The sequence below is a fragment of the Canis lupus genome, chromosome 7, assembly GCF_003254725.2.
Source record: "Canis lupus dingo isolate Sandy chromosome 7, ASM325472v2, whole genome shotgun sequence".
In the NCBI taxonomy this organism is placed as follows: domain Eukaryota; kingdom Metazoa; phylum Chordata; class Mammalia; order Carnivora; family Canidae; genus Canis; species Canis lupus.
In genome coordinates, this window is record NC_064249.1 from 9,286,380 (window position 1) to 9,310,944 (window position 24,565).

At 43.2% G+C, this 24,565-nt stretch overlaps 1 protein-coding gene and 1 pseudogene across 2 annotated transcripts in view; both read right to left on the reverse strand.

The window, feature by feature from the left end:
- KCNH1 (potassium voltage-gated channel subfamily H member 1) overlaps positions 1 to 10,589 on the reverse strand; it is a 372,021-nt gene extending 361,432 nt beyond the window's left edge. For both annotated transcript variants that reach the window (XM_025429838.3, XM_049112076.1), the window contains exon 1: positions 10,374 to 10,589. In XM_025429838.3, the coding sequence (XP_025285623.3) occupies positions 10,374 to 10,452 (79 nt within the window). In that variant the 5' untranslated portion in view covers positions 10,453 to 10,589. The remainder of the gene's footprint in view (positions 1 to 10,373) is intronic.
- A 3,611-nt stretch (positions 10,590 to 14,200) lies between these two features.
- LOC112648364 (40S ribosomal protein S4-like) overlaps positions 14,201 to 24,565 on the reverse strand; it is an 84,507-nt pseudogene continuing 74,142 nt past the window's right edge.

Below are 24,565 nucleotides of genomic sequence, written 5' to 3' on the forward strand. Positions count from 1 at the left end.
CATTGGGCCCCCCTCCCGCCCCCCATGATTACAGCTGGTCTGGACAAAAAGTTGAGAAAGTACTTGATCCAGAGAACAAGTAACTGGTTCTATCAGTTAGTCCTGGCAGGGAAATAATGGCACACTCAGAGTTAGACGAGTGGGGAATAACAGAACTATCTACAAAGGCACAGGTGGGGAGGTATCGGCAGTAGCGTGCTGGTAACTCATGGCAGGTGATATACACCATTTGCCAACTTCTGGGGGTGCACATACCCTGCATGGCAGATGTAAAGCCACCAAGGTGAAGTCTCAGAACGTACAAGGGAAGAGATGCACATAATCAGATCTTGAGAGGTAGTACCAGCCAGCTGCAGCCTGCCCCCGGGACACCCCCAAGAGAAACTTCAGCGACAGGCAGCACCCCCAGGGTTAGTAATGCTTGGAAACTTTGGGACCCTCAGCCCTACCCAGACCCGAAGAGAGTGAGCTAGATGTATAGTCTTCAATCAAGGGACAAGCTAGGCTACGGTGGAGGGAGGGAGGGAGGAAGGAAACTGGGAGAAGAAATAGCACAGAGTAAATAAATTCTCCCTCCATCTCATGGTGGGCATGCCCCTCGAGGGCTGGAGCCAGCCAGAAGCCAGGAAGCAAGGGAGCCCGTGGACATCACCCATACAGGGCAGCCTCCCAAAAGAGAATGGGGCTCCCTGCATGGAGCCTGCTTCTCCCTCTGCCCCTCTCAATCTCTCTCTCCCTCTCTCTCTCTCTCTCATGAATAAATAAATAAAATCTTTAAAAAAAAAAAAAGAAAGAAGAAAGAAAGAAAGAAAGAAAGAAAGAAAGAAAGAAAGAAAGAAAGAAAGAAAGAAAGAAAGAAAGAAAAGAGAATGGCTCTAGGGAGGCAAAGAGAAGATAGGCAGCACCCTGACCCACCCAAAGCACAACGTTCATGACAGCAGCACAGAATCCTGATCAATTTGATACCAATAACGCTGAGAAGAAACAAAATTAAAACTTTAAAAAAATCCATTTAGATAAAGTAAATACAGACTTAGCACTCAAATGAACTCATTTTCCTTGCCACGGTTGTGTACTCTAAAATGAAAACCACACTTAAGCAGGGGCAAAGCATCAGTAAAATGTGCCAGTACAGTAGCATCTCTCAGACGCAGGCCCCGGGGTGGGAATGTGAGGACTGGGGGGCCCACGCTGTGTGTGTTTCTTTCAGAGAAGGAGGAACAAGAGAGGAAGGAGAGGACTTTCTTCTTCACAGAAGCACCTGATGTCACCTCAAGACCTTTAAAAAGACATGAGAGGGACACCTGGGGTAGTTCAGAGATAGAGGGTGTGACTTTGGCTCAGGGCATGATCCTGGGGTCCTGGGATTGAGTCCTGCCTTGGGCTCCCCGCAGGGAGCATGCTTATCCCTCTGCCTGTGTTTCTGCCTCTTTCTGTGTGTCTCTCATGAATAAATAAATTAAAAATTTTGTAAAAATATATGAGAAATGATGGTTTGGGGGCACTCTTGGTTAATAATTACATTAATAATTATAGAATTGGCTCAGTTGGTTAAGCATCTGCCTTTGGCTCAGGTCATGATCTCAGGGTCCTGGGATCGAGCCCTGTGTCTCTGTGCTCCTCCCTCTCCCTCTCCCACTCATGCTCTCTCTTGCTCGCTCGCTCTCAAATAAATAAATAAAACCAAAAAAAAAAAAAAAAAGGATAGGAAAGAACTGACTCAGTTAATTTGCAAACTCAGTTTTATGCAACCTAGAGCTAATCAAAAGAATGTCATTTCAATTTACAACATGAGCAATCTTAGGATGAGGAAGCAAACATTCTGATTATTGGCATAACTCTCGGACACCCAATCGGAAGAGTTTTTGGTAGTTGCTCATTAGCAGCAGCGCGTGACTGTCGGAGCAGAGACCATGAGAAGTGAGATGCTAAAGCTGCTCAGACCGCAGTGTGTTTGCCACGACCGCATGCGCGTGGACAACAACAGAGCACCAAACAAATCCCAGCATCCAGAACATGCTGCGTGGAAACGTAAAGGGACTGACTAAAATGGGAGTAGAGAGGCCAGAAAGGGGAGCTCTCACGCAGCACCACGCGATGTCAAGAACTGTCCATCACCTACAGGCCCCCAACAGAAGTATCCTCAACAGGAAAGAATCAGCAGCAGCTACAGGCCCAAACAGGGAAAGATGTACACTGCGCATCTCCTGTAAGAATTGACCACCTCAGCAACTCAGCCAACGAGAAGCCATCATCACCCTGAATTCCTGCCTTTCTCCAATGGACACATATTCAAAACAAGCCCCCACCCCCAACTTCCTCCTTCTTCTCCATAAAACGTTCCCCTCCTTTGTTGGACACCCCGTCCTTTCTGCCAGAGTCTGCTTGTCCCAAATTATAATTCTCTGCTATTCCTGAATCAACCCACTTTTGCTGGTAAAATAAATGACTGTTTTATTTTTAAAGTCAACAGCTGAAAGCTCACAATGGGTGAACAACCCAAGACAGCATGCCAAAGAAGTCAGAGTGGTGAGATATCCCCGAGGAGTGAGATTTTTTTTTTCTTTTTTTTTTTTTTTAGGAAAACTTCCACCCACCAAAACAAAGATTCACACATTCTGCAATCTTCTTTAAATTGACTTCAGGGATCTAGTCATCCCACGTTCAATCTCACAGGAAAAGAAATGGCTGTAAAATCTAAGAATAATTTGGGGGTAAGACATTTATAAGGGAAACACGTGTCATGTGTGTTCAACCAACACAACATCGCTTAAATCTCTCGAGGTCTACAGTGCCTGCTGGTCTTCATCATAAATCCCCCGACCAGACCCCATATCACAGAACTCTCCCTCATTGTGTTCTGCTTGGCCTCTGGCTCAGCATCAGGCACAAAGGAGGTCCATTGTGTTTGTGAAGCTGAACCCATAAGCTAGACCTTACTTTCCATTTTACTTTGTCTTTTGATTTCTCAGGCCTCCTTCATCTGTGCCCTTCCTTCCATCAGCCATTTTCCGTCTTTCACTAAAATAAACATAAATCATCCACTTCCTATTTCCTTCTCACTTCCAGCTCTGATTCTTACATAATCTCTATCCCTGGGGTTTAGTGCTTCTCAGCTTAAGAAAATGGGTCTCCTAAATACACACACTCACACGCGTGTACGCACGTGTACACCCCTGCACGAACCCTTTGCACACAATTCTAACTGGGCAAGTCTTTCATGTCATTTATCAGCGTGTGTGAGGCAGTTCAGACTGTGAGAACATTTCAACACACACTAGACACTGATGCCTCCCAAAGGACAAGAGCAAGTTTTGTTTTCATTTCATTTTGTTCATGTGCTCACTATTAACAGAACTCTAAATGACCCTATTTTATTAGTTACTAGACTGTTTGGGCAATGTCCCCATTAAAGAGAAAAAAAGGAAAAAATGCCAAGTTTTGGCCAGGATGTGGAGTGATGAGAACTCTCCTTTACCCCTGGTGGGATGGCAAATTGACACAAACCCTTAGGACAATTGCTTGGCATTATCTACCGTAGTTAACCAGTTAACACATCCCAGGTAAACATGCAAGAGAAATAGGTCCCCACATGTCCAAAAAGACATGTACAAGAATGTCTGGACCAGCACGAATAGCAAAAAAAACTGGAAACAGCTCACATGTTGCTGGAGGAGGTCACCAAGACGATGTGACCACTGGTTGACCTGCCAGCTGGGCCCAGGCAATCGGAGGCTCCTCACCCCCTCCTCTGCCCTTGGAATGTACATTCTGCTCACTGCTCCCACAGTGGGAGCCATTCCAAGCATGCAGCCGTGAAAGAGTCAGGGGTGGAAACCATGAGGACTGAATACATGGCTGGCCCCAGTCAAGGCCTGTGTATCAACTTGTAAGATTCTAGTAGTAGGTGCAGAGATCTACTTGTCTTTTGGCAGCCCAAGACAAGCCTCCTAAGTAAGTTCCCTTGTTTACAAATAAACCTGCCACCTACCCATCTGGAGTGGCCTGGCTCTTTCTTTGGTATATCCTTGCCTTCTGTGTGCAGAAACCAGTTTGTGAACCAACACAAGTCCATCAACAGCAGAAAAGATACATAAAATGTGTGGTATGGTCATGCCATAAAGCATCACACCACAGTAAAAATGACCCAACAGCAAATGGGACAACATGGGTGAATTTCCAACTGACAAAAGAACACATGCTGTATGGCCCCATGCATCTGGAGCTCAAAAACAGATAAAAAATTAAACTGCAGGTGTTCAGAAATACAAAACAAGGTGGCAAAATTAGGAGGAAGAAGCAAGAAAGTGATCACCATAAAATCAGAAGATGGTTCCCTTTGAGAGTAAGGGAGCTGGGATCAGGAAGGGTCCGGGGCGCTTCTGGAGAGCTGGCAAGATTCTATTTCTTGGCATAGATGGTGACAGGACCATATTCACTTTATACAAATGTGTTGAGCTACACAAAATTATTTTATATGCTTTTCTATTGTGGTATTATACAATCAAAAAGATTAAAAAAAAAAAAGGAAGAAGAATCAAGGCGGGACTATTATCAAATAACTACCACAAAAAAAAAAAAAAAAAAAAATGGTTTTCTGATAGAAAAAGGAGTGAACTAGGTCAGTTTTGTTCCATGGGCCAGGCCTCAAATGAGTGGCTGGTAGCTGTAAGAGGACAGATTTGGGTGAGACCAAAGAATAACAACAAGAAAAGAGTAGGAGAAGGAGGAGAGAAGAAAAAAGAAGGGGAGAAGAGGGGTGGGGAGGAGAGGGAAGAGAAGAGAAGGCAAAACAAGACAAGGCAACACAAGAGAAACTAGTTCACAATTACTAGTTACTTGAAAACAGAACATTCCTTGTAAAAAAGGGAGCACCCCATCACTATTCAAGCATGGGCTGGATAACAACTGAGAGGGAAATTCTGGAGACATTTGAACACTGGAAAGCGAATAGTAGAAAATGTCCCTTTGGACCTAAAGTTCTGTGATTCTATTTCTCTTTCTCACCAGTTACAGGTGTGGCCACCTAAAGAAACAAACAAAAACAAACCATGGTCCAAATACCCAAAATGTATCAAGCAGACACTCACATTAGGAAAGTGATGCCTTTGAACAAGTAACAAATATTTTTTTTTTTTAAGTGTTTGCCTACAAGCCATTAACTAACCAAAAATAAAGGGAAGGAGAAGAAGTGGGGCACTTCGAGGTAATGCTGGAGAAGCCAGGGCCAAACAAAGCCCAATCATAAATGAAGAGCTGGTGTGAGAAAGAATGAAGGCAAAGATTCAACTCGCCCACAGTGCTCCTCAAATGCATTTCTTCTTTCACGATCGATGATTAAAATAGAGGGATTTAAAAAAAAAAAAAAAAGGCCCATGGAGTTTGGAAATATTATTGTCTCCCGTTAAATCAGAGGCCTGCATCTTCCCTATCTCCGAGCTCTATCAGTCACTAGATTTTACTTTTTGACACTTTCAGAGCAAGACAGCTGAGCCTTGGCTGAAGGTTATCTCGGAACATATTACAAGGGAAAAAACAAGCTCCGTGGAGCTGGTAATAATCCAGATTACCATCTATTCCCCTTTCGGAGCAACAATGGATTTTAACCAGTTTTCTGTTTTATAAATATTACCGTGGCTCAACACATCTATGAGGAGACACAACATTACCCGCGGCTTTCATCCTGTTTGTGTACTAATTATATCAACAACCTGAACCAACTTAACACTATACAAAAACACAGCTGATTTAGCAATCTGTAAATTATACATGTACATAAATCTGTACCAAAATGTGCTACGTTTCGCTCCTGCTAATGTGCATGGATTCTTACTGGCACCTACAATTGTTTGATATAGGTTTCCGAACACTAAAACATATGTTCTGCCTAGAATGGGACCATTTAGGGTAATATTTTTGTAGTTTCCTGGCACTAAGGTCTGCCAGCCTTCCCATGACAGTAAGTGCCTGCAGATTTAAGCAACCATCAAAAAATATTCTGGAATAACACTTTCCAATCATGAATATAAAGAGAAACAGGCTGGCTTTGCCTATGTGGTAACAAAGTCAGTAGAAGGATTTGACATGATCACTGACATGACCATAAGCAAAATCTGGAGAATACTTAATTATTCCTGCTAATTACTTGCAACTCTCCAAAAAAAACCCAGATAATTATTAAATCCCTCCTTCAGGGCAGCCCCGGTGGCTCAGTGGTTTAGTGCCTGCCTTCGGCCTAGGGCGTGATCCTGGAGACCTGGGATCGAGTCCCACATCGGGCTCCCTGCTTGGAGCCTGCTTCTCCCTCTGCCTGTGTCTCTGCCTCTCTCTCTCTCTCTCACTCTCATGAATAAGTAAATAAAATCTTAAAAAAAAAATCTCTCCTTCAAATGGTATTCAGAATGTATCAGAGAAAGTTAAACTAGATTTTAGTCCCATCAAAACCAAGAAATACCTTTTAAAAAAATTCTTTTTAAACACAATGTCAAGCCTGTATAAGAGCTACAGCCAGAAAGCATCGTGGGAAGGGTCAAGATGCTTGGACCAAGATTCACTAGAATGCAAATTTCTGAGGGCAAGGAGGGTTCCTTGATTCCCACTATATCCTCAGCATTCAATAACTGTGCTCGATAAATCCTTTTTGAATGAACAAACCTGTCACAGCTGCTGACTAGTACCTGACGTGCCTCCAACTGCCTTTTACTACCTGTAAGTACATTACTTAACCTAAGGATTTTGATTTATTTATTTGAGAGAGAGAAAGGGAGATGGAGAGAAGACATGCAGGAGGAGCCAGGGGGAGCAGCAGAGGCAGGGGGAGAAGCAGACACCCTGCTGAGCAGGCAGCCCAAGGCAGGGCTCGATCCCAGGACCCCGGGATCATGACCTGAGCCAAAGGCAGACGCTTCGCCAACTGAGCCACCCAGGCGCCCCAAGATTCTCAGCTCCTGAAACTCTAAAATGGAGACACTGCACCTCCTCTGCTGGCATATGAGGATCAAATGTGATATTCTCTGAAAAGTTATTTAAAACTTTATAACTATAAGCAGGTGCATGAATAAGTAAGTGGCTGTTACCCCACGGGTGACTTCAGCTAAACCACTGACAAAGATGAAAATACTGCCCTTGCTTAAAACAGAATTAGCTTCTCCTTTGCCGTTATTCTGTTTGGATGTGGTAGTATGGCTGTTAGCCAAAATGGATGTTGTTCTTGTTGTTATAACATTTTATTTAATCTCCCCTGGGAAATTAAGCTTCTCTAGAGAACATACTGGTAATACAAGGAAGGCTGCTGCATAGTGTACCATAAGGAACATGACACTGGGGTCAAGGGACTTCGGGTCTCATCAGCTCTGCCCTTAAATATTTGAGGGAATGTGCTTCCTTCACCTTCTTCATCTACACAAGGATGGGGAAGGAGAGGCAGACAATGCAGCATCTAATCCTACAGGTCATGATACTCCAGACATCAGATATTCTAATGCCCCAAGACAAAGCCACTTCTATTATCCATAAGCATATAATGAGAGTAGTTTTTGTGTGTGTGTGTGTGTGTGTGTGTGTGCATGTTTTAAAGACAGGCTAAGTTATATGGCTGGAGAAACAATGATGCTACAGGAGGAAATGAATGATACCCTCCAAAGACTTCCTGTGTCAGGCAATGTGTGCCTGTCACTTTGAATAAGTCACTTAATATTCCAAGGGCTCAGTTTTCTGATCTGTAAAACAGGAACAAGAATACTGCATAAGACCACTGGGAGAAAATGCTTTAAAAAGATGATCCAAAAAGTACTGCTATTAAAGGTAAGCTGCTATTTAAACACTGTCACGTCCAAAAAAGGCTGGTGGATTTCAGGAGGAGACAATCAATATTTTTAAATAGACTTTTTCCATCACTGTAAAATAAAACAATGCATGTAGATATTGTGGTATTTCCAAGAGTCCACATATTTTTCTTCTGTTTGTCTCTAGGAAATGTGATGAAAGGGATCACGAGAAGCTTAAATCCCACATTTCAAGACCAGAATACTTTCTTCTGAAACAATAGATCATGTTAAGAAGACTTCATCCAACTCTCCTAAGGATGTTTTGTTTGTGTGGTTGATGTCATTTGGTTGGTTGGTTAACTGAAGTCAAGCTGTTGGGATTGGTGCTGAAATTAAAATGCCAATGCTAAAAATATTCCCAGCTACTTAGTCTATTGACATTCTATATATGCTTATAAAGGAGAAGTGGCTCTAAGAAAATCAACTAGAGTATTTATTCTGCATTCCCAGCTCCAGATTGATTTTGTGGTTGTGGGGCATTAGTTTCACCACTCTTATTTCTTTTTAAGATTTATTTATTTATTTATTGGAGAAAGAAAGAGAGAGAAACTACAAGCTGAGGAGGGGCAGAGGGAGAGAGAGAATTCTCAGGCAGACTCCCACCCCCGCCCCCACAAGCAGGGAGCCTGACACAGGGCTCCATCCCAGGACCCTGATTTTGGCCTGAGCCAAAATCAACAGTCAGACACTCGACCCACTGAGTCACCCAGGGACCCCTAGCCCCACCCTTCTTAAGGTCCTCCTACAAGCCCAGGGAACCTTAGGACTGTTACATGTAAGATCTGCTATCTCCTTCTCCATTTAAAAACATAGTATGATACACATGAGACACGAGGTTTCCCTTATAACTTAAAGGACACTGCCTCTTCACCAAAAAAAAACTAAATAACTAACTAAATAAATAAATAATAAGAAAAAAAGGAATTGTCCTGGAGATTCATGAGAAAATTGATGTCACTGAGATCCCCCAAATCTGCAAGACTGTCTCCACACCCCCTAACAGGTCAATAACCACAGCAATCACAGCAGGTGAACTCTTAACTAGTGATTTTATTTAAAAACCCATGAACGCCTCCAGCTTCTTCACGACAGAAGAGTTCATGGGGACTACTCACCAAGTAATTCTCATCCCCTCGAATCTCCAGGTAATGGGGGTCACCTTGTTCTAAAAGCCCCCTTCGTGAGTTTGAGTGAGAGAGATCTTGAAGGAAAAGGTGACTAAACAGAAACTCTTCGGTACTCTTAAGAGACACACAGTAAATGATCATTTCTAAGATATTTAAATAAGACCCAAGAATAGGCTATCCTGGTTGATAAGCTTTTTGTTGTTAAGAGCAACTTCAATCACTTTTCAATTAAAGAGTATTTCTTGGGAGCACAAGTCACTGTTCACGCTCTTCCCCCTGAATCCCTAACTAAATCCAAACAGAAGCCCATGATTTTAAACACGGGCTCCTCCTTAAGGCTCCGAAACTGTGACATTTGCGCCTTTCTAAAACCTATTTCCTAAGTTAGCTCTTCGTGTCTTCGGTCCCTGGGAGGAGAGGAGTCCCGGAACCTGTAAAGAGCATCTCCAGGCTTGGCCCCCTTTCATTTGGGCCCTGTGATGACCGGGGCCAGACGCCCACCTCCTCTCTGCCCTGCGAGCTGGAGCCAGGATGCTTTGCTGCGGGTGGGTCCAGAAGGGATCGCCAGCGTTCCTCTCCCTTCGCATCCCTGCTCCCTGGGGAGCATCCCGTCCAGCGCTCCCTGCCGTGCACTGTCCACCTTAATGCCACAGAGAAAGAAAGAGAGGAGCGGGGAGCCCCGGGTGACGGGGTGATGGACAGATTGACAGGCTTGGCGAGGTGGGGAATTTAGAGGTGAGCAAGGTGTGCGGGCAAGAAACTGCTGAGGTTTGGGAGAGAGGACCTGCGACAGGTTTGCCCTGCGCCCGCCTGGCCAGCTCTGCCCCTGTGCGCTCCACTTGCCATCCAAGTCCAGGAAACTCTGCCCCTCACGAGCCTTAACCTCCAAAGGGTGGGATGGGTGGGGGCGGGGGAGAGGTGGACCCGGGCGAGGTGCAGCGCGTCCCTGTACCCCCGCGTCCCACGCCTCGGACTTCTCAGCTGCCGCCCCCCGCCCCACCCCCCGCCCCCAGCCCTCGGGGTGGGGGGGCCCGGACCCGCCGGCCTCCCGGACTGCGGGCTCCCCGCGGGGAGAGGCGGCGCCGGGGTGCAGCCGGGGAGCCCCGCGAGCCTCGGCGGGGGGCGGGCGGTGCGGCGGGGAGCGCGGTGCCGCTCCCGCCGCGGCCGGCGCCCCATCACTTTTCCCAGTACTTTGCCCATCCGCTGTCACGCCGTCTGGAGGGGGGCGGAGAGGGCGCGAGAGGGGCCGTCCCCGGGGCGCTGGGGTGCGCGACCTCGCCCCGCCCTGCGCACCTCGCCAGCCTCGGGCAGGCGGCCCCGCGCCGCGGCTCCCGGTGGAGCTGCGGGCTCCGCTGCATCCGCGGGCGCCGAGCGGCGGGAGGGAGAGCCCGGGTCCCCGAAAGCCGCAGGCGCCGCTTACCACTGGAGCGCCGGACGATGTTCTCCAGGAACGTGTTCTGCGGGGCCACCAGTCCTCTCCTGCCCCCGGCCATGGTCATCCTCCCGGCAGCTCGCGGTCCAGGGGGCGTCCCGGGCGGCTTCTCACGGCAGCGGCGAGCTGGGCGCCGGGCCCTGGCGCGATCGCGGCTCCAGGCGCCCCATGCGCCCCGCGGGGACCCGGCGGCCAGGGGCGGCGCTCCCTCCGGCTGCCGCCCTCGCGCCCTCTTCGCGCCTCCCTCCCCGCCGCCCGCCTCGCGGAGCGCTCGCGCGGGGCTCGCCTCGCCGCAGCCCTTCCGGGTGGGCGGAGGGAGCCGCGGCGCCTGGCCCGGGGCGCCCCCTACCGGGCGCTGCCCCCCCGCCCCCCGCCCCCCGCCCCCCGCCTCCCCCCGCCGGCCTGCGGGAGAGCGAGCGGGGGGCTCCCGCAGCGGCCGGGAAGCGGCGGGCGGGCGGGCGGCCGAGGCTGGGGCGGCAGCGCCACCCCCTGGCACAGCCCTGCAGCGGGCTCGGGGTGCGCCCTGCGCTGGCGCGCGGAGCCCCGTCCGCGGTGCGTCCACCTGCCACGAGGTCACCGCGAGTCCTGGGGGCACATGACCCTGGAAGCCTCCTCCTGCGCTCCGTTGCGGGCCGGAGCCTCTGGGAGCTCGGGGACCCCTGGAACACCTTCCCGCCTCCCCTTGGGGGGTGTTAGCCTCGTCCGTGAGTGTCCGTGAGAGTTGCCCGTGTTTTCCCAAGTAGTTAAAGAAGTTGAATCCTAAGGGGTCAGACTCGCAGAGTGACCAACCGACGGAGCTCCAGAAGCGCTGTCTTGAGTCGTTAAAGATAACCCGAGGCACGGACAGATGCAGGCTCCGGACGTTTCACAGGTTTGCTGAGTGACTGACCTGATTTCCACTCTGATCCAGCGTCTGGTTGAACCCAAGGCCAAGAAAATATCTGTATATATGCACGACTTCTTTTTTAGCTGAAGCACAACCTGTTAGGATCAATGTGTGAGCTTAGGGAACAGGAGCAAACTGACGGGCATCAAAAGGGTGGGCTTGCCTCTGAGGCCAAATGGTGGGGGTGAAGGAATGGGGTGGGCTGCGTCCCCAACACTTAACGTTCAGTAATAAGCACAACCTTGGCTTGAAGGATTGTCTACACACAGGATGAGGTGCTGGTCTTCCACACCTTTGCCTCTGATACGAAGAATCATATACACCAAGGGTTTTCTGGGCAGGAGCTCACTTTTGCTCATTTTCCCCGTGCTCACTTGGGCAATTTCCACCTGCACAGGACTCTTTACCTGTCTTTTTAAGAGACGTTCCCCCAGTGGGTGTGGCCAGAGACCACAAAAGGAGGTGATAGTTTTCTAGTTAGTTCCAGGCTAGATTAATGGCCGGCACCAAAATATTTATGAGGGAAGAACAGACCCACCACCTCACCTGTCCAGGTTCACCACCCTGGTGCGGCCTATTGTATTGCAGACACCCTGTCTCCATTTATTAGTCTCAAAATACAGGAACCGATCCTTGCCCAGCAATGCCTCAGAGTTACTGTGAAGATCAAACATAATTATGCCAAGGGCAGCACTCTAAACTGTAAAGTGCTATACCGAGGTGAGATGTCATCAATGAGTGACTAAATAAATTGGGCCGTTAGGGACATCATCTTGTGTGGGCACAAAGCAAATAGATGACGGCTGCTAGCCGAGTTAGGTAACCCTTGCATAGGCTTTGAAATCAAAGTAATGATATACTTTTTCCATAAGATAACCCATCACTCAGAGGCCCAGTGTCGAGCTGTGATTTCTTAAGCCCTAGCTCCGTCTAGTGGTTCTTTGTTCTATTACAAATGAGATAACAAATGGTGGTTGACAAGAACTTATCTGAAATGTATGTGGTGCTGAGCTAGCTCGGTGGCGTCTGCCCACTTCATTTGAATAAGTTCATTTGAATAAGACTCTTAAGGTTATGTTATCTACTGCACAAACATGCCCACAGGGAGATTTTTCATGACAATATTAAAAACCCATCAAGCAACCTCATAATCCTGCTTGTGCAAGGAAGATAAAGAAGAGAATGGGGGAAAACTGTCATAGAGAGTTAATAAAACTTCTCGGATTTTAATCAGCTTTCATGTTCTGTGGCTCAGATAAAAAGGAAACAGATGATATTCATTTGAGGTGAGCGATGTTAAAGCCTTTTACCTGATAAGAAAAAAGAACCAGGAGATCTCTTCTATTTTAATTTTAAATGTACTACCACAGTGATTCTCACTGTGCACAATATTGTATGTGTGTGGAAGGGGGGCACCATTTTGAAAACTACAGATTTTAGTAGCACACTTGAAGAGATTAAAGGACCTAAAAGAACTCTAAAAAGTCAGCAATCTTTAACCACCATCACTACTCAGTGTGACTGTGTTTCACAGTGAGTCCATGAAAGCGTGTCTCAAAGAGGAAGCAAAGCATTCTCATGCCCAACCCTCAGCACTATCTGACTGTGGGAAGAGACTCGTGTTCTACTCTGTCCACATTCTCCTTGAATAATTTACAGGCCAAGGTTGCACGTGTTCAGTAAATATACCGGCTTTTGGGGGGCTGGTTTGACAATACACTATGCTTCTTACCTCTTTCTTGACACCTTCTGTTCCCGACTCTACATTCAGTTCCAGGATCTGCTCAGCTTAAAATTCTGAGCTCTGTCACTGAAATGTAGGAATCGTAGCTGGAGCAAGCTCTAGTCTTACAAATTTGTCAAAATTTGGTAACACATTTGTAAAGGATTCACAATATACCAATGTGCGCTGGCAAGGCAGTTGAGCGTTCCTGTGTTTTTATATAACAGGAAAAGCCACTTCTCATTTAAAGGGACAATTTTAAAGAACTGTGGCCAGAATTCCAATTAAGCTGCCTCTGTCCCTCCCTGCAGAAAGCAGGCTACCACTGTCTAGGACTTGTACCAAGAAGGATACAGAGTCTAAAATAAAAAGTCTAAGATAAAAACTCTAAAACTTGTAAACTTTTACTCCGATGTCTCTCCTCTACCCTTCTCAGCAGTCCTCCTCCTGTACTTTCTAGTGTTTTTGTTGATCCCTCAATTATGAGTTCATATCTGTATTCACACAATGGATGGAGAGCTCCGTGAAACAAAGATGAACTTTGCCAATCTTTGTTCTAACGAATGTAATTGAGCTGGGTGTAATTAGTGAGTTCACAGAGGGACTGATAGTGATGGAAGTATACCACGACAGAGAGACTGGCTGGGAAGAGTCCAGGAGAAAACAGAAAAAAAATCTTTATGCCCAACAACAACAACAACAAAAAATCTATCAAATGCAAAGGAAGACAATGCCACACGGTGGGGGGGGGGGGGCATCATGCAAAGACAGAAAATCCTTTTTCCCTTTTATTAAGACCATCAGGTATAGGTGACACATTTCAGAAAGCCAAGAACCCCTCAAACATGGGAGAGTCACCTATGAGTCCTAGAAAGCCTGGGAGACAGAATGGCCGAACAGGGACGCCTCATCATTACCAAACCATTAGCACCAGTAGGAGAATTTGAATGTGGAGGTAACTTACCTGCTCTGCCATCAAGAGTGAAATATCTAAAACAGGGAATTTGCAGCAAAAGACATTTCAGCTCCTATAACCCAGTGACTAGTGTATTATTTGTTATATTTAATTTCTGTTTGTAAAAATTATTTTCTAATAAACTTAGAGGAAGAGAGTTGTGAGAGCCATATCCACTGGAAGGACCTGTTCTTTATTATAGATACCTCCCCACCCCACCCCAACTCCTCCCTCACCCCCTCCACCCCAGATCTGTTGGGAGAAGGGAGAAAAATCTGCCGCAATTAGAATCTATGCGACTGGGGGGTGGGAAGCATGCACAGATGTGGGTGTTGCATTCAACTGTGGTTAACTCAACAGGCATTTATAAATGTTGTAGAATTGGGTTATGTCCTTCTAAATGCCCAAAGTTAATATCCTTCTTTCTCATTTCCTCTTACCATCAGAGAACAGGATCTGTTACTCCCTCTCGTGGAAAATAATTAAAAGCCATTTACAACAGTCTCGTTTTATCATAACAAACATTTGCTCAGAGACTAGCATATACCAGACACTGGGATAGATTCTAAGGATGGAAAGATGCTGATGATTGGTACTTGCCCTCGAGAAGCTCAATAAATGCTCTGTGAGTTTTTGCTTCTTTATAATTTCTCTCCTTTTACCTACTTTACTCTCTCAGATGTACATTCTAAATCTCGCTTTGTCAATAAATTACAACTCAGCTTCATCTCAACCCTGAAGATTTTTCCAGCTCCTCTTAACTGAGACTTGGCTTTCTTCAAAGTCTCAAAATTCCACAGATCCCCCTCCTTTGGAGGATATTCATCTGCTATGGCCTCTGTACCTAAAAGCCAGAGGCTGTGGTGAGAATTCATCTAATTCTTCACTACCATATCCAAACCACTACTCTTCTACATTCAGGTAACCTTTCTCCTTTGAAGACCACGATCAAGAGAAATAACACTCTATCTACTCTTCTTCATATCTTAAAATAGATTTAGGGATATTTTTATTCCATTTTGAAAAAGTCGAAATGTTGTGGGACATTGCAAAGAAATATTGAGTAGCCAGGGAGATACACACAGGTTAAAACCCAACAGACACATCTGGGTAGAGCCAGAGATTGGAAATCACCAATTTATAGCCTTCAGAGGAGGCTGAGAAGGAACAGTTTGGAAGCAGGGACAACTGCGAGAAGCAGTTTTATAGAAGCCCAGAGGGAGAAAGTCTTGAAGCAGGAGAAATGAAGACACCATCATAATAGCATTATGCTGTGAACACTGGAAAATGTCCACTGAATCTAGTGATTCATTGGTGATTTGAGACCTTGGTAGATACATTTTCAATAGAGTACTGGGGAAGAAGCCAAATTACAATGGGTTTAAAGAGTAAGGAGAAACTTACAATCAATATGGCAGATTGAGCTAAGGGGTAATGAGTACTGCCTTTCCACACAAAACATAGAAATGACAGGGGAAAAAATGTTTTTAAACATAATTAATAGATTGCCAAGCTCAAGAGCAAAATGGGGGAAATTTCAGATGTCAAAAATAGGGAGGAAACCACTAACGTTAGAGGGAATCTAACGGGGGCGGGGGAGGCTTATAACCTGAAAAGAAACACACCCTACAGGCTGGAGTTTTAGTATTTGCGTGATGGTATAAGCCAAGAACACGGGCTCCTTTCATAGTGGGGAAACTGGCACTGGATTTTTGGTGAAGTCAAGAGCTTGGAAAATTAGGACCTACCAGCCCTATTTCTCAGCTTGCCCAGAAAATGGGTAGAAACAGTTGACCTTCAGAAATCAGAACCTCTAGACAAAGCATTCCACATATTTGAGGTAGAATTTTCCCAGGTGCCCTCACAGTGTATCAACTCTGTGCCAAGAAATTTATATAGAAATCTCACATAACCCTGTCAGAATCCAGTAAGAAACTACCCACATAGAAAAAAAACCGATACCAACCAGTACACCTTAAGCTCCAACTCATAAAAATTCCCCCCAACAGTGAACATACAGCCATAATTATGAATTACTCCAAATTGAGTTTTCCAAAATTAAATACTCAAACTGAAAAGGCAGCATAAAGGGAAACAAACAAATCCAGACATATTGCAGTGAAACCTCAGAACATAAAAGGAAAAGGTAATCTTAAAAACTATCATAGGAAAGGATAGATTAGCTACAAAGAGATGAAAATGAAACTGCCATTGGGATCTCAACATGAATAAGAGAGAAACAATGGAATACATGATGAATTCCTATATATGCCCAATGGAATGGCTAAAATTAAAAAGATGGATAATACCATATGTTGGCAAGGATGTAGAGCCTCCAGAACTCTCATATGTTGTGGAAATGTGAAATAATAAAAGCCACTTGGGAAAATAGGCTGGCAGTTTCTTTTTTGTTGTTGTTATCACGCTATATTATCTTTAACTAAAGATTTCCAAACACATCACCTAAAGACTATTTTACCCACTGCTCTGTTTGGCCACCAGTCTCTCATCTCTCTCTTCAGCAATGGTGAGGTGGATACCCTTTCCACAGGGAAGAGAAATCCATGGTTTGTCGCCTTTGCCAATACCAGAGAGAGAGCCAGGTGGCAAAGGTCATTGTTGTCATTGGCATCTTTCATATGAACTACATCAAAAGAACAAGGGTGTCTCTCTCAATTGGTGATCGCACCAATTCTTCCCAGGTAAGCACCTCTGGTCACCATGCACAGATTACCGGTGTCAAACTTGATGAAGTCAGTAATCTTTCCAGTTTCCAAATCAATCTGAATGGTGTCATTCACTTTAATGAGGGGCTCAGGATAGCCGACAGTGTGAGCATCATGGTCACCATATGGGGAATTTCTTTTGTTCCCACAAAGATCTTTCTCACTTTGCACAGTTTATACTTAACTTCCTCAGGTGTAATCTGATGAGGAGCAAAGCAACCGTTGGTATCATAGATCAGTTGGAAATTCTCCCCAGTCTTGTCAATGCTGACGACATCCATAAAACCAGCAGGGTAGGTTATATCAGTTCAGACTTTGCCATCAATATTAATAAAATGGTGCATACAGATCTTTACTTCACCTCCTGTTAGGACATACTTAAGTCTGTTCCTCAGAAAAAGATGAGAGGGAGACATTCTCTCAGCTTAGGGAGGTTAGTAGATGAATGAGGGCAAACACACTGGCCAGTTTATCCAGCTTCCAATGCTTCGAATCGGCTACATGCTTCAGATGCTTCTTGGGATCATGAGCCATGGCTGCTCTAGGCACAAAAAGAGAACTGCTTAGCTTGACAGTTTCTTATCAGACTAAACATTCACCTCCCCCTAAAACCCAGAAATTCCACATACGTCCATGAAAAGATTTGTTCACATCAGCTTCATTCATAATAGTTAAAACCTAAAAATACCCCGTGTCCATCACTGGCAGAATAAGTCCACTCAAACAATAGAATACTACTCAAAAATAAAAACAAACTTCAGATAAATAGATGAGTCTCAAAAACACTATGCTGAATGAAAAAGCTTTAGACAAAAAAAGAACATGGTCTATGATTTCATTCATACAAAATTCTAGAATAAGCAGATGAAATTATGGTGAAAAAAAAATCAGAATAGTGTTTGCCTCTCAAGGGGGATTCTAGGGATTACCTGGGAAGGGACATGATGGAACTTCCTGGCGTATGGCACCATCCTATATCTTAATGAGAGTATAGGATATACAGGTACATGTATTTGTCACAATTCATAAAATGATACATTTGAGTTTCATGCATCATGTATATTTTATTTCAAAAAAGAAAATCTAAACACATACTGAACCATAGCTAATTATACTCAGTCTTAAGTGTTTAAGGGTGAAGTATATGGATGTCTACAACTTATTTTGAAATGCATCAAAAAGAAAGATGGAGAAATAGATAAATGAATGTAGGATAAAACAAATACAGCACAATGTTAATAACTATAGAATCTAGGTGGTTAGGATATAGGTGTTCACCGTAAAGCTCTTTCAAATGCTCTATATATTTGAATTATTTTCATATACATCTGAACTATTAATTTGAAGAGGAGTATAAAAATGGCATTTTCAGATACAGAAAGGATAAAACTGACAGATATTTGCTGAAATGATTAAGAATATACTACAGCAGAAAACAAAATGTGCTGAAAAGAGAGTACAAGATACAATGGTAAACAGAGAAACTTGTAAAAACTGTTAGTTAACCTCAATAAATACTGGCTCCTAAAAATAATGAGGCCAATAACAGGTAGATTGGAAGAATGTTAACAATATAGTGACACTGAAATACCTGACAACAGTGAAATGAATATTGGAAATTGAAGTATTCTAAAGTCCTTATTTTAACATAGCAAGGATCTGTGAAATTTTAGAGTCTGTTAGAAAAAACAGCAAAGGGAAAATTGGACATCCACATGCAGAAGAATGAAACTAGACCACTCTCTTACACCATACACAAAGATAAACTCAAAATGGATGAAAGATCTTAATGTGAGACAAGATTCCATCAAAATCCTAGAGAAGAACACAGGCAACACCCTTTTTGAACTCGGCCACAGTAACTTCTTGAAAGATACATCCATGAAGGCAAGAGAAACAAAAGCGAAAATGAACTATTGGGACTTCATCAAGATAAGGAGCTTTTGCACAGCAAAAGAAACAGTCAGTAAAACTAAAAGACAACCTACAGAATGGGAGAAGATATTTGCAAATGACATATCAGATAAAGGGCTAGTTTCCAAGATCTATAAAGAACTTATTAAACTCAACACCAAAGAAACAAACAATCCAATCATGAAATGGGCAAAAGACATGAACAGAAATCTCACAGAGGAAGACATAGACATGGCCAACACGCACATGAGAAAATGCTCTGCATCACTTGCCATCAGGGAAATACAAATGAGATACCACCTCACACCAGTGAGAACGGGGAAAATTAACAAGACAGGAAGGAAATATCACATGTTGGAGAGGATGTGGAGAAAGGGGAACCCTCTTACACTGTTGGTGGGAATGTGAACTGGTGCAGTCACTCTGGAAAACTGTGTGGAGGTTCCTCAAACAGTTAAAAATAGACCTGCCCTACGACCCAGCAATTGCACTGCTGGGGATTTACCCCAAAGATACAGATGCAGTGAAACGCCAGGACACCTGCACCCCGATGTTTACAGCAGCAATGTCCACAATAGCCGAACTGTGGAAGGAGCCTCGGTGTCCATTGAAAGATGAATGGATAAAGAAGATGTGGTTTATGTATACAATGGAATATTACTCAGCCATTAGAAACGACAAATACCCACCATTTGCTTCGACGTGGATGGAACTGGAGGGTATTATGCTGAGTGAAATAAGTCAGTCGGAGAAGGACAAACATTATATGTTCTCATTCATTTGGGGAATATAAAAAATAGTGAAAGGGAATAAAGGGGAAAGGAGAAAAATGAGTGGGAAATATCAGAAAGGGAGACAGAACATGAGAGACTCCTAACTCTGGGAAACGAACTAGGGGTGGTGGAAGGGGAGGTGGGCGGGGGGGTGGGGTGACTGGGTGACAGGCACTGAGGGGGGCACTTGATGGGATGAGCACTGAGTGTTATTCTATATGTTGGCAAATTGAACACCAATAAAAAATAAATTAAAAAAAAAGAAAGAAAAGAAAAACCAGCAAAGAGAAATGGGAATGGGGATAAAGAAAATACAATCAAACTAAAATATGCCACAAAAAGAGGGGGGAAAAAGATGTAAAGAATAAATATGGTGGGACATCTGGGTAGCCCAGTGGTTGAGCAACTGCCTTTCGCTTAGGGCATGATCCTCACAGGGGTCCTGGGATTGAGTCCCACATCAGGGTCCCCAGAGGGATTCTGCTTCTCCCTCTGCCTGTCTCTCCCTCTTTCTCTATGTCTCTCATGAATAAATAAGTAAAATCTTTAAAAAAAAAAAAGAATAAATACAGTAGACATAAAAAATGTATTACCCAAAAATATCAGTAATCACAATAAATGTAAATGGATTAAATTTGCTTATTAAACTTTTAAATCAGATAAAAACAAAACAATATCACTCTTTTGGTGGTTTAAAAGAATCTCACTTGGAGCACAATTACACAGAAATGTTTAATACAGAGAGAGATGGAAATGGATATAGTAGGACTTTGGATTTGGGCAATATTTCAAATTAGAAATTTTAAAACCCTTCTACATATATCAAAAAATATTGAATAAAACAAATAAATGATTATATATATATATATCTTTTTAAGTGAGTAGCTATCAAGTGAAATGTAAATAAATGCTCGGGGATTAAAAGCAAAGACAGAACTAAAAACCAAGCAATGAGCACAATGATTTTACACTGTGATCACCCAAGCAAAGTGGGGGTGGGGAGGGTGGAAAACCAGACCAAGGCCAGGTCAATTTTATTCTGTGGACAGTCTAAAGGAACAAAAGTTTAAACAGGTGCATGAATTGCTCTACCTTCTGGGGATACAGTAGTGAATAAACAATAAATAACCCTTAAGGACCTAAATTCTGATTAGGTAAGATTAGCAAAAAATAATACATACTTTATTTTGCATGTTAAAACACAGATTTTTTTTATTCACTTTTATTTCCTTGTGGAGCTAAAGAAAAATGATTCAGAGCAGGTATAATCATTATAGGAAATATATGAACTGTCAGTATTACTTTCCAGCAGGGGATCTTGGAGAAGGGTGCTGTTAAGTTAAAGAGATATTTCGGTTGTTTTCAGCCTTCTCAAAAGATTCTTTGGCATTTTATTTCCATTGATTTCTTCAGTTCAGCACTGGTATTGGAACCTACAAAATGTTACTCTAATCTCATTCTAACATGACTTTTATGAAAAAGATCTTATTTTTCCTTTAAACAAAAGACCGTAGCATCTAATTAGTACTTTGATAATCCTACTTAGTTACTCACTGCTGCATAACAAATTACCTCACAATTTAGTAGCATAAAGCAACTAATATTTATTATCTCACAATTTATTTGGGTCAGCAATCTAGGGAGCTTAGCTGGGTGTCTTACAAGGTTTCTCATGAGACTGCAATCAAGCTGTTAGCTAGGACTGCAGTTTAATATGCAGAGGATCTGCTTCTAAACCCCCTCTCATGGTTTTGGGCAAGATTTAATTCCACAGGCTGTTGGCCAGAAGCATCCTGCTGTCATTGCCATGTGGGCAAAGACCCTCGGAGTGAGGAAATGAGAGCGCAAGAGTGGATGCTCAAGGTGGAAACCATAGTCTCTTTGTGACCTGATTTCAGAAGTTTCATCCCATCCCCATCACTTCTACCATATTCTGTTTATTCCGAATTAACCCCACATTCAAAGGCAGGGGATTACACAAGAGTATCAGGAGGCAGAGATTTCTGTGAAGTTTCTTAGAGGCTGCTTACCACACCTGCTTTTGACCCTAAACTTCTCTTTCCAGTTTGATTATTCAACCTTTGTCCACCACAGACATTCATCTGTATCTTTGGGACATCCAGGTCACTAAACTTCCTACTAGTGTATACTACCACCACCACCACCACCATGATGTTTACTTCCCATGTTATTCAGTTTAGGTTACATTGTCTATCAGTTTAGTAAGTCTCTCACCAACATCTTAAACTCCCTTACCCCTCTACCCTCTAACTTTTCATAAACCCAACCCTGGGTAAATACACTATCTGTTCCCTCTGTGCCTGTATCTTGGCAGGTAAACCATGTAGGAGGACATTGTGAGATAGGCCAGATCAGCATTGCTATTTATACCTTCACGATTTCCTACCCTACCAGAGCCCTCAGTACTACCTGGAAGTCATGGTATACTGCTCAAGTCAGCTTGCTTGCTATGCTTTACTATTTAAAACATTTTTCCTTCAACCAGCACACTCTCACTCTCCCAATTTCAATTTTATGCCCCACTTCCCAAAACGCAAAGTCAATTATGGGAGTTCTTTTTACTTTTTACCACAAAGACTTGTTTACAATTGCTACTATTCTCTCATCTATTCCACCTTTTGAAATAGTAGTGTGCTCTGAATATCCCTGGCCTCCTTCTCAGAAGCTTATCATTATTAATTGTACTTTGCTATCCTATATCTTCATCTTCTTCTCTTTATGAAATCCTTCACATAGAATTTTTTTTTAATTCCTGATCCCACTTCCTACTCTATCAACTGCTATCCTAGATTTCCCCCCTTTTTCACTGCTGATCTTTAAAGAATTGCCTAAACTAACTATTTTCATTTCCTCAAGTCCTATTCTCTCCTCAGTCCAATCCATCTCTTTCCCCTCCCAACACTCTGCTGCAATGATATTCACTAAGGTCATTGGTGACCTCCAATGAATATTTTCTACATTTTTTTTAAATACTTAGAGCCAATGAATATTTTTCACTCTTCACAATACTGGACCTCTTGGTGGCATTTGAAATGCACTTTCCTTTGGCTTCTGTGATGTCACATTTCTAATTTTCCTCTTCTGTTTCTGTAGTGGCATTATTTATATATATGTTATCCTGGAATCTTTTAAACACATTTCCATATTGTGTTCACTTTCTTCATGATGAGTCCAACTTCCAAGGCAAAGATCGAGGCCTGCCTTGTTAGCCTCCCTTGCAATCAAGTGTAAGCATGTGATATTAAGTCCTACTACTTACTGCAACCACATGAGACTTAGAGTTGGAAGAAAATGATAGAAGAAAAGAAACAAGTCAAACTAAAATTGCTTCCAAAGGTTATTGTGAAGATTAAAATTTGGTAATATGCATTCAGTATTTGAAACAGTGCCTGGGGATGGCTGGGTGGCTCAGCAGTTGAGCATCTGCCTTCAGCTCAGGTCGTGATCCCGGGGTCCTGGGATCGAGTCCTGCATGAGGCTCCCTGCAGGGAGCCTACATCTCCCTCTGCCTGTGTCTCTGCCTCTCTTTCTATGTCTCTCATGAATAAATAAATAAATCTTTTTAAAATTAAAGCTAATTAATTAATTAAAACAGGATCTGGCACAGTGCAAGCACTATGTAAGTGTTAAGTTTTATTATTCTTAAAGGAACACTGGCAGGTTTTGACAATCTTTTGGCATACAGTAAACGTCCTTAGTTATAAAAAAACAGAGTTGGGCATCATTACTCTATTGTATAGTTTCAAATAACCCAAAAAATTTCATTTATTTATTTATTTACTTACTTACTTACTTATTTTAAGTAGGCTCTGCACCCATCATGGAGCCAATGCAGGGCTTGAATTCAAGACCCTGAAATCAAGACCTGAACTGAGGTCAAAAGTCAGTTAACTGACTGAGCCACCCAGGCACCCCCTCCAAAAAACAAAAAACAAAAAAACAACTATTTTAAGAGTCCTATTATCACTATCAACCAATGATTTTCATCAAATATAAGACAGACTAAGCCATCTGAGGACCTGCTACCTTGGCTATATTGCTGGTAAAAATCACAGATAGATCAACTGATAAAGAAGCAGACCAAGATGTTTAGCATGAATTATAGGAAGTAGGAAGCTTCAGTGTGACTTCAGTCATGGTATCAAATGCCAAACCAATATTTCTGGGTGTGGCCAGCTGCAAAAGGACATGGCCAACCTTCACACGTGGAATTTAGTCCCTCCTAAATTAAAAGAGAAAGGGGTGGGAATGAGGGAGACACTTTGGACTAGAGGGCAGAAATTAACTCAATTAACCCGAGACAAGGACTCCCCTCCTTCACATCCCTCTAAACCCACCAAGGCTGGGGATTAGCTATAACTATAAATTGTATAAAATAGGAAGAGGCCTTTTTTAATGGATTGTTGCTTTACAAAGCTAAATAATATAGAACAATAAGTACATAATTTTATATAATCTATTATATTTTATATAATTTTATGTTATATTTTATATAATCTACATGTCTGTAAAATGTCATATATTATCTGCTTCACTTAGTTGTGATGAGGAATAAACAAATTAATAATGTAAAGCAATGAGAAAAATGTCTGGCACACCACTGTTTGTTTGTTTGTTTTTGGCTATACATTATGCCCTGCCATTCTCTTTTACTGTTTAAAACTGGTTGATGCAACTAAACTGTCTGTAGCTCAGGAGCTTGTGACAGGAGAGACACTGCACACGAAGAAAAGGAAGAAAAACCGTGAATTCTAGGAATTTATCTTTGAAGCTAAAATCCCCCTCCCCACTAACTTTCCAGGAAACTATAGCAGAGGTCTCTCTTTTTTCTTTTTAAATCACCCCCATCTGAGCTGGTGGTGTATTTATTTCTCCTATATTTAATTTTGTGTTTTTATTAGTTTCAGGGGTAAAATTTAGTGATTCGTTAGTTGCATATAACACCCAGTGCCCATCACCCAATTATCCCTTCCCCCTACCCATCTCCCCTCCAGCAACCCTCAGTTTCCTAGAGTTCAGTGTCTCTCATCATTTGCTTCCCTCCCAATTTACATCTTTTATTTTTCCTTCCCTTCCCCTATGTTCATCTGTTTTCTTTCTTAAATTCCAAATATGAGTGAAATCATGTGGAATTTGTCTCTCTCTGATTGACTTATTTTGCTGAGCACAATACTTCTAGTTC